The 10,804-nt window shown below is 37.9% G+C and overlaps 1 protein-coding gene across 1 annotated transcript in view; it reads left to right on the top strand.

Annotated features, from left to right (window-relative positions):
- The first annotated feature begins 6,849 nt into the window (after positions 1–6,849).
- Positions 6,850–10,804, top strand: part of SRCIN1 (SRC kinase signaling inhibitor 1) — a 146,457-nt gene continuing 142,502 nt past the window's right edge. Inside the window, exon 1 of the mRNA XM_015810452.1 lies at positions 6,850–7,128. Within this exon, the coding sequence (XP_015665938.1) occupies positions 6,868–7,128 (261 nt within the window). The 5' untranslated portion in view covers positions 6,850–6,867. The remainder of the gene's footprint in view (positions 7,129–10,804) is intronic.

Genomic DNA, 10,804 nt, shown 5'->3' with positions numbered 1-10,804 from the left:
TGGACAATAAAATTATGACTGAATCAGTTAAAATATTGCCTTGGCTAGACTGAGACTCTTTCTTAAGAATCATTATGACGATGAACAAAAATATAAGTGCTATATCAGTTAAAATATGATAAATATCAGAATTTGGCAAGATTAGCCAAATGGAACAATATCCTTCCCCAGCATCTTTGAAATTCAACAGAAATATTATTTTTACTAATAATTTTATTATTTTATTTATTAATTGGTGGGGCAATGTTGACCTATTTTTCAGATTTTTAAAAATGATTTTAGGGGGAGAATAAGAGCAGTTGACACCACAAGCTTTTATTCTCCATCTTTAAAACCAACCATTTTTCTTGCACATATCTCCTTGTTCTAAGAAGCAATTTTCTCTCATCATCACTCTTATTCTCCCACTTAAAAGTTTTTTTAAAATGCACCAGAAATTTTAGCTACTTCTATTAGCATACTGAGTGTAATGTATTGAGGTGAATTACTTGGAATTGTTGAAAAAATGGTCATAAGGATCTGTCAGTTAAGAGCCAGACTTTCTATCTACATGCTAATTACTTATGTTAAAAGCGGGAACTAATACTTGAATCCTATTGGCCGCCGCCTAGTTGCTGAGTGTATAAATAGGTGCGGAGCAGCAGTTATCCAGGCTTCTGTTTAAACCATTAATAAAGAGTTGTTTATTCACTTGCTGCCTCGTAGATGCCTCACCGATCACCAAACATAACACTGAGATTGGTGAGCAGTAGTTTGGTATTATATCTAAGTCTGTCAATTATTTAATAAAATGTGGTCTAGCAACATGTGTGAATAGATTATTGTCTTAGACTAGCTGGAGAGGCTTGATCAACTTCTGCTCTTTGTGAGCTCCAAAGACATAAAATGACTGGCATCATCATGAAAATGTGACAAATTTCTGTGTTCCTGGGGACCATTCTCATTCCATATTACTGTCCTTATAGCAGAAGTATATTTTACAAGGAGGTCATAATATTCTCTCAGGGATCTGCAAAATCAAAACTATTTACTAGCCTATGTTGAAAAATAATACAATGGTAAAATCCCATCAAGCAATCATGAGAAGTGGTAGTGGAAGCAAATGCATCAATTTTAATTTTTAATATGGTAAATATTGATCAATATAACCCACATAAACAAAAGTTCTAATTTTTAAAAATAGGAAGAGATTTCAAGAGGAAAAAGTTTTAAAAACACTGCTAAATATAATAGAAAATCTAGAAGAAAAATGTTGTTTTTGGCAGCTTGAATAGCTGTTTCTTTCTTAGCCAATTAAAGTATGGTTATACTTTTTCATTATATTTTGAATAACATTTGTTGCTGCTGCTAGGGCATCATATTTTTTTAGGGGAAATGATCTAGCCTGTGGACTGACACCTGTTTTGAAACATTCTTCTTGTTTCTATTGTTAAATGGCATAATTAGTAGCCATTTCCCCAAGGTTGCAAAAATAGGTGTTAATTATTCACCATCTAACACATTTCCTTATTTCTTTAGACTTAACGAGTCTGTGAAACTGTGATGGGTATAGAAATGGCATCTTTCTGCTTTATTTGATAAAAAGAGTGGGTTTATGCATTGCACTAAGGCAGAGGTGGGGAACTATGGACCCTTTATTACTTGTGGATTTTAATTCCCAGAATTCCTGACCTGGCATGGCTCACTCAGGAATTCTGGGAGTTGAAGTCCACAACTTATAAAGGGGCCATAGTTCTCCACCCCTGCACTAAGGGATGGCTAAACAAACTGTGGGTCACTGATCCTCCCCTTCAGTTACCCACTTTCAACAGATTTCTGTGTTGCCTGCTTCTCTCTGTTTTGTTCTGCCACCATCTTGGTATATAATGTTCATAAGGGCAGTTCTGAATATATGGGACAGTGGGTTGAGTTCAGATAACATGATATATCTTAAACTAGAGTGATTGCATAGTTCATGTGTTTACATAACCATGTTATACCTAAGCATATACAATAAATGGTATGATCTTTGAACAATAGTGATCCACTTCTGTCTTCTTCTATAAGCATATTATTTTTGTAGACACACATGGTGAAATGGTGAGGGAAGAAAAAGCCCCCACAACTATCCAGATAAAACTTACAAATCCTGATTAACAAGATGGTTATCGTGACATTCTAAGACAGGGGTGTCAAACTCAATTTCATTGAGGGCCGCATCAGCATTGCAGTTGCCCTCGGGGGGCCGGGTGAGTGTGGCATGGCCAGCTCTACATCGTTCATGTCAAGGGTGCCTGTGGGGGCCTGGGCAGGAGTGGGACAGATCTGAGGGTCTCTGGCAGAAAGCGGTGGGACCAGGGCAGAGCCCATCAACCTGGATATGTGAAGTAGGCGAGGGCCATTTGCTGGCCACTTCCAGGTGATGGTGCATTTCTTCATTTCTCATAAAGGGTGACACCTAGGGTTGCCAGGTCTGCTTCCAAAAAATAGCGGACAAGCGGGGGGGGGGTTAAGTAGTAAAAAAAGTAGACTGTACAGCTTTAGATTACGTACCATTTCATCATAAAGCTTTTGAATAAAAAAAATGTCCACTATTTTGTGAAAAAAAAATAGTGAACATAATGTGAAAAAAGTGGACTGTCCACTCAAATAGTGGACACCTGGCAACCCTAGTGACACCTCCCTAGCATGCACCCAGGGGGTGGGGCTGACGTGGCAGGGGCTGGTTCCTCACTGTTTCCAGACGGCCTTGTGGAGCTAAGACTGAATGCATTTCAGCATAGATGGCCACCACAAAATTGTACATTGGCTCCCGGCCGGCCTGGGCCAGGGCCAAGGCAGCGGGGGCCGTTCTCTCACTGTTTCCAGGATGGCTTCGCGGGCCACATGAAACCACTTCGCGGGCCACATCCAGCCCCTGGGCCTTGTGTTTGACATGTCTGTTCTAAGAGAACAGCTGAATATTTCCACAAAACACTGAACTTCAAGCTACCTAACTCCATTTACACTTTATCAGCATGTTGTATGAACCTAATCTGCATGATACAAATGTCCTCCCTCTCTCCCTCCCAAGAAAGGGATCACTAAGTATTTAACATTATGTTAAAATATCCTGAAAAAATAATTAATTTCATTTTAATACACCACACATATCTTAAAACTTTTTACATGGCCTTGTTTCCTTTTGCATTGCAGCATCCAACAGGAGCTGGTTTCATACTCATAGGCTTGTCTCAAAGGTGCTCTTTTTTTCAAAAGGCAATTGGGCTGCTTTTTCCTTGAGGAAGAAGAAGACGACATTTCACTTCTCATCCAAGAAGCAACTTTGACCTGCATGACAGAGAATCTCCACAGACATACTTCTAGGCTTAGCAATGATTTACTTAGCCATGACTAAATAAACTACCTTTAGCTGGATATACTGCATACATTACCAACCAAAATCAAACTAGCTCCAATGTGACATCCTGTCTAATGGCATTAAATATTCTTATGAATCATCAATAAGATTTCAGTGAGTAGGATTGATTAAAGTAGACTGCTTTAAATCAGTAACTGAACTTAATAAGTCATAGTAACCTAATAATTTGGACTTCCTTTAGAGCTAAAGTGGCCAAAAGAAAGCTAGAAAATTATCTAAAAAGATTAATATTCTAGATACTCCCACATATCTACCCAGAGAGAAGGATAACTTCTAGTTAAGCAAAAAACAAACAAACATGGTTTACAGACCAGAATGTCTTGGTTTCTTCAACCTGTTGAGCCAGAAAGAAATCATTTTATGACTTCTTTTTGATACACGAATCCACAACCAAATTCAGGGAGCACCAAGGACTTCACAAACACTCTGGTTTTTGTAGATGTCAAGGGCATCTCAATACTTTTTTGCAGGGCCTTCATTGCTACCCTACCAAGTGCTAGTCTTTGATATATTTCTTTACCTGTGCGGGGAAAGGCGGAAACTATCTACTCCATTGGTATCTTTATTATCAGTTCTAAGCCTGGTAGCTATACCTGTTGTCATGTGTCTGGTCTTCTTTATATTTAATCCCAGACCCATTGCATTTTCAGTTACCAGAGTAGTGTCATAAGCACAGCAGAGATATTGAAGTTTCTTTTTCCTCATCTTCTTCAAATAAACCTTCTTCAATATATATTCAGAATTAGTTGTTGCCAAACTGGAGTCAATCTGTTTTGCCAGGGTTTGTCCAAACAGTGGTTTCCTATATTGTTTATAGGTTTTGCCCGAGGCCAGTGAGATATTCTGAAATTCTCATTTTCCTATGGACATTACACAGCTTGACAGTGCACAAAATCAAAGGCCTTTCTATAATCAATAAAACATATATTTACCTTTTCTTCTTCTTTTTTGGTATTCTTTGGCTTTCCCTAATTATCTAACATGCATCAATGATAATATCACTTGTTCCTCGGCCTTTTCTAAATCCAACTTGATCATCTGGCATCTCACTTTCCATGTAATACTCTAATCCCAAACATTATTTTGCTAACAAAAAAATTAAGGATATTATCTGATAAACTGCATACTCTGTCAAATTAATTTTCTTTGGTATTGATATTTTGATTGATTTGTCACAATATCTTGGCCACTGGCTAGTTTTCTAGATTTGCTGGCATGGTTTGGTTACAAACTTTACTGATTCTTCTTCTGTAGTTTGTCATATTTCTGACTTGACAATGACCAGAATGCTGATCTAGGATCATTGTTTATCACTAGAGTTTCTTGAAAATAGGTAACATCTTATAAGATATTGTAATGGTATGTGACAATGACCTTGGGAGACAGGGAAGGGCCACATCCAGGGGAATAATTTAGTAAGAGACAGTTTAGCCCGAAGTAGGAATATAGGCATGGCAAATGTCTCAGAATTACCCTCGTTAGTTTCCTGGGCTGTAAAGGCAGGTGAGAAATGTGCTTTCAACTTGCAAGATTTTGTTACTGTAACTGTAAAGTAAAGAAGAATTAGTTCATCTGGGTGTCCTTCATATCTGGACTATCTTCTATTGCATAGAAGTTCAGCAAACTATTTCCCTCCTTGTTTGATATTCTTTGAATCAATTATAATCTTAATTGAAGAAATAATTGGCTTGACAGACACTTGTAAGTCATTCCCTGCTTTATTTCTGTTTCTGAGGCCATACTGTCTGTTTTTTTCCTTACTATTTCCAACTTTTCATTCCAGTGTTTACCCTCAAGCAATAGATCTTGTTTGCATATTCTGTCAATTTCAGATTGAACTTAATCATAAAACTTGTCAACTTCTTCTTCAGCTTCAATGATTGGACCATCAACTTGGATAACCATCATATTAAAGGTCATTGATTGCATTGTGCCCAAGCCCTGTCTTTGCGATATCCTTCCTGACTATGAAAGCAATGGGTTTTTTTTTGTGTGTTGCCCTTAGTAAACAGTATGAACTAACTGAAAAGTCTGATTTCAGTCCAATTTGCTGGTGCCTAAGATGTAAGTGTATAATCAAGTTACTTTATATTTCACTGCCTTGACTATTCTTATGTTCATTTTTCTTATATTTTATGTTCACAATCTATTTCTACTGCTTCAGATTTTTTAATCTGCATAGAAGCAATGTCAACTAGACATCCCAAAGGATCTAGATGCATCATAAATACCATTAATATTCTGAAAGACCTCAGCTCTTCCTCACTATTGTATTGAATGCCATTCAAATTCAGGAGCCCATGTCATCAGTCACTCTACCACTCTTCCTCTCTTCCCCCCCTCATCTGTGTGTTTTTCTTAGTAAAATACAGTCATGGTTTACTTTTGCCTTTTCATTATTGATGCTGTTTATTTCAGTGGGAGCGTTGAGATAAGGTGCGAGATAATTCTTTATATCTGACTAGCTTATGAGACCTATGGATTGCCCCCATTGGTATGAGTAAAGATATTTGGGATAGAAATGTGGGTCTTTTGGGGCCTAGCTCTGCTCTCATAAGAAGTGAATAACTGTTCTGTTTGAGGAAGCAGGTACTAAAGTCCAGTGTTCCTGTTTTAAGTAGTTATGTATTTCTTTACTTCAGAGTAGTGCTCCTTACAACCTTCTCTCCCTATAAGTAATCTGCATTTTGTTTTTGTTTTCTTTCAGTTTCTTTCTTTCTGTATTTGCTGTTTCAGAATGTTTGTCTGTCTTTGCCCACTTGCTACCTCTTCTGCAGAGAAGGGGTACTTGGGCCGTCATCCTCTATTAAGGTCTCTTGGTCATTTATATTTTAATTTTAGCTCCTTGGGAGCGGTTTTGATGTCTTTGTGACCCCCTCAGTACTTGTCTTGCTGTTATTGTCTCGTCTTTTTCAAGGATGACGGCCTTTTCTGCCCCTGTTGCCACACAGTTTTTCTCCCTTTCATTCAGAAATTTCCTGGAAATCACTTTGTAATCAAAAGTGATAGGAATTAACTCTTTGTTCCTCAATTTCTAACCTATTTTGGCCCAAACCTAAAATCTGCAAAAACTTACAATCTACCCAACCTACCTTTAAAAGTCAGAAATGTATATGACTTTGTGCAGAAGCTGCCTACATCTTGGAATGAGAATGCAAAAATCAAATGTTTCATTCCATGGCTGAGATAGTTGGTTGCTTACCAAAATGAAATTCATATGAGCAGCTAGTTGGCACTTTTTCTGGCTCGCCCTATCCAGGATTGGGAGTGAGGATCCAATCTAATGGAAACCCAGTTTAAGCCCACAATTGATTTTTCTTCTTCTTACCCTTACTAAATTTCTCCCATCAAGCATCCCTGATTTGTTTTCTTCATTATTGAGATAAGTGGAAAGATGCTCTGACTCCCTCTCTGCTTTCCTTCCCTCCTCCAAAATTTGCGTAGATCCTGAGAGGACTAGTGCCCACATGATCTCAGCAGATGATGCAGAATATCCACGGGAATACCGCACCCTGGGCAACGGCACACGCCGCTTCTCCAACGTAGGGTTGGTGCACACTTCAGAACGTCGCCATACTGTCATTGCTGCCCAGAGTCTAGAGGCTCTCACAGGGCTCCAGAAGTCTGAGATGGAACGCAAGAGGGATGCATTCATGGACCACTTGAAGAACAAATACCCACAGCATGCCTTAGCAATTCGAGGACAGCAGGACAGGATCCGGGATCAGGTAAGAGCAGCTTTTCTCTATCACAAAATTACTTTTCTCTTGACAGTGATAGGACTTAATCTAGTTCTGATAGATTGGCAAATGATGTTTTTGTAATCTAGTGTTTCTCAATCTGGGCAATTTTAAAATGTGTAAACTTCAGCTCCCAGAATTCCCTAGGAAGCCTGCCAAGGTTGAGAAACATTGTCCTAGACCAGGGGCAGGCAACCTTGGCTCTTTTATGACTCATGGACTTCAACTCCCAGAATTCCTGAGCCAGCTATGTTGAAGTCCACAAGTCATAAAAGAGCCAAGGTTGCCTACCCCTGGTCTAGACCAAATCAAACTGGGAATGTTACCTGGATGCTTTCTTAGCATTCTCTTCCTGTTTCCTTAAAGCCCAAGTTTATTGAGATGTGTTTCTGACATTGATGTGAAATGGTGGTTTCTCCCCCCCACCCAAATGACTAAAGTTCCAGTCACTTCATTTCCACAAGTTATTTCTGAATAACTTATATAGGTAGTCCTTGACTTACAACAGTTTGTTTAGTGAACGTTTGAAATTACAATGGCACTGACCGTTTCTCACACTTATGACTATTGCAGCATTCCCAGGGTCATGTGATTTATATTTGGATACCTGACAACTGATTCAACTTTATGACGGTTGCAGTGTCCCGGGGTCATGTGATCCCCTTTTGCAACCTTCTGACAAGCAAAGTCAATGGGGAAACCAGATTCCCTTAAAAATTGTGTGTTACTAATTTAACAACTGCAGTGATTCACTTAACAAATGTGGCAAGAAAAGTTGTAAAATGGGACAAAACTCACTTAACAAATTTCTCACTTAACAACACAAATGTTGAGCTCAATTATAGTTGTAAATTGAGGACTACCTGTATTACAGATTTAAGTACATTAGTCTACTCTTGAGAATAAATATTATAATTTAATGAAAGCATTGTCAATGTATAATAATTTTGAAGCACTCTCATGAAATTATGATTTCCCAGATTTTTTTAAAAGAAATTACTGAAACTAATTATTTCAGAAATTTTCAAACTGGAAGTATTAGCTATATTTTAGAATTTTTACCAGTTTTCATTCCATATTCTAGTCTTTATTTAGAAAATTTTATGTTGCACAATTATTATCTGTTTGGATTTTAATGACACTATTGTTATACCTTTGCTACCAGTTGCAAAGGATTTTTTTTTCCTGCCATGGGCCAAGAGCAAATTGGGGCTAAGGCACATTTTCCCAAAGTTCTCAGGCTTAAAGAAAAAATGGCCTTTGCAATCAGAACTGCAAAGATAATCCTTTAGCTCAATAGATTATCACAAATTTGAAACTAGAGTGTTCCCAAATTTGAAGAATTCTAAATACTGAAATGTAAAGATATTCTATTTCTCATGTGTTTTATTTGGAGATAGTTCGGACAAGGACTCCAGTTACATTTAACTATGTTTTTTTTTCTTTGTCATTATTCCAACAGTAATATTTTTTCCTTTATGGAGACTCTCCTCCTTTCAGGAATTGATCTCTGTGTTCTTAAATGTTCAGATCCATATACTGCAATGTGATTTTTAAAAAATAAGAATCCTTTTGGCCTTTTATGTTCAAGTTTAACTAAGATTAAATTAGTTTATTGGAAGATTAAATTTAGAACATTAAATTAGATGATTCTGTTCTGGATTTACACACACTTTGGAGCAAGATTTACAATTGATTTACAAGATTTATGTTTGGGAGTAATTTGTTTTTCAAATTGCTAGGCCAAGGTAGCTCTACAACTTGTTTTGCCCTTCTAACAATATCCAAATTATTTCCTAGTTGCTTATGTTCTAGGACTTATAGTTTGATTATGTTCTAGAGAAAAAAAATGTGGATGAAGATTAACAGGCTATGGAAAGCTAGGAAACCCACTTAAGTCCTGCCTTCCTGTCTTTCCAAGCACAGTGCCAATTGCCGTGGGTCAGCAGGGACCCATAAGGAAATTGGCTCATATACAATGAGGTTTGGTATAACAGGGGTCCCCCAACCCTGGTCTGCAGGCCAGTACCAGTCAATGATCTGTTGGGAACCGGGATGTTCAAGCGGCAGGTGAACATGCAAAGCTTCATTTGCACATGTTCAGGATCTAGGTTGCACACATGAAACCATCTCCTCCACCCTGCCACTGCTGCCGCTGCCACAATTAGTCTGTAGAGTCAGAAAGGTTGGAAGTCACTGTGATATAGTTAAGACCAAGTAACTATTAGGACCATGGAGAGCGCACTGGAGTTTGCAAATTGAATATACCCTCAGTATTGTTCCAGGAAATAGCTGTGGCCCATTGATTATTGTAAAAGGTGATTGGATCCGACAACCTTGTGGTTCCATTTCTGTTTGTAGTCTTAAAAAAACTACAATGGTCATTTCTAAATCTCAAATTCTTGCATCATTGAGGCTCAGATGAAGCCATAAAAGAGTCATCCTCTAAATCAATCCTTTTGCAATCTGAACATTATTCAGATGATTTCAATTTCTAAAAATTTTAGGAATTGCAACATTGGGTTCAGGAAAGTTGATCTAGTCTACAGATGATGCCTTCAGGTGATGACTCTAATTGAATGGGTTACTCCAAAGTGGGATCGTCTATGGTTTATTCTATCTGTATTCTTAAAGCACTTATTGAATTCTTGTATGACATGATACTGATTGTTTTTGACAAATCAGAAAACAATCTAGAGCAATGTTTAACACACAACCTTCCAAAAGTTTGTCTCTTAAAAAAAACATAAAAGGATGGTTAAATGGACCTGTTTATCTTTTTGAAACAGTCATAAATGATCTAAAGCAAAGTCAGCGTGGTATGGTAATTTAAAGTATTAGAGTAGGATAGGAGAGAATTAAGTTCACTTTTGCTTCAGAACTGAAAACTCACAGGACCGCTTTGAATTAGTCACTCTTTCGCACATCACTCTACCTCACAGAGTTGCCTTTATAGGGACAAAATAAAGGGAGATTCCCACGTAAGCTGCCTTGAGCTCTTGGAAGTTAGAAATCTAACAAATAAATATAAATAAAATCACCGACATTTGGATTCAAGGCTACACGAGTACACATAGAGGCACAACAGCTAAATAACCTTAATGAGGCTGGAGATGGTCTCTGCTTCAGTGGTTCAAATTCTAGCATTGCATGTCGGGGTGAGCTCCCATCACTTGCCTCAGCTGCTTTCTACCTAATAGTTTGAAAGCATATTATATATGAATAGATAAATAGGTACCATCTCAGTGGGAAGATGAGTTTGCGCTCTGTGCAGGCAGTTAGATTCCTGCTGGTTCTGAACCTTCCTAGTTGCCAGGCCCATTTACAAGGTGGCTACAGGAAGGGAGGGGACCGAGGATGCTGCTGCAGAAAGAGCTACGGTACTTGTTTTTCTTTCTGGTGGAAAGCCAGCTTGCTCTCCTATGGCATAGCTTCTACAACAGAGCTGGTAAATTGGCAGCCTAACTATTACTCTTCAATAACATTGCATCTCCTGGTTAATAATAATAAATAATAATGAATACATCTGGCAAATGGATAAACATATATGAAGAATACTAATGTTTTTAAAGTGGATGGTTTGCTACCCTTTAGTGTTCTATTTACTTTATTATTTGTTAGGCTTAATTGGACCACATGGCATTTGTATTTATTTTTAAAGAGA

Source organism: Protobothrops mucrosquamatus, unplaced genomic scaffold (genome assembly GCF_001527695.2).
Source record: "Protobothrops mucrosquamatus isolate PMUCROS unplaced genomic scaffold, P.Mucros_1.0 scaffold10, whole genome shotgun sequence".
In the NCBI taxonomy this organism is placed as follows: domain Eukaryota; kingdom Metazoa; phylum Chordata; class Lepidosauria; order Squamata; family Viperidae; genus Protobothrops; species Protobothrops mucrosquamatus.
Note: the sequence above shows the minus strand (reverse complement) of the source record. Positions and strands in the feature narration are given on the sequence as shown.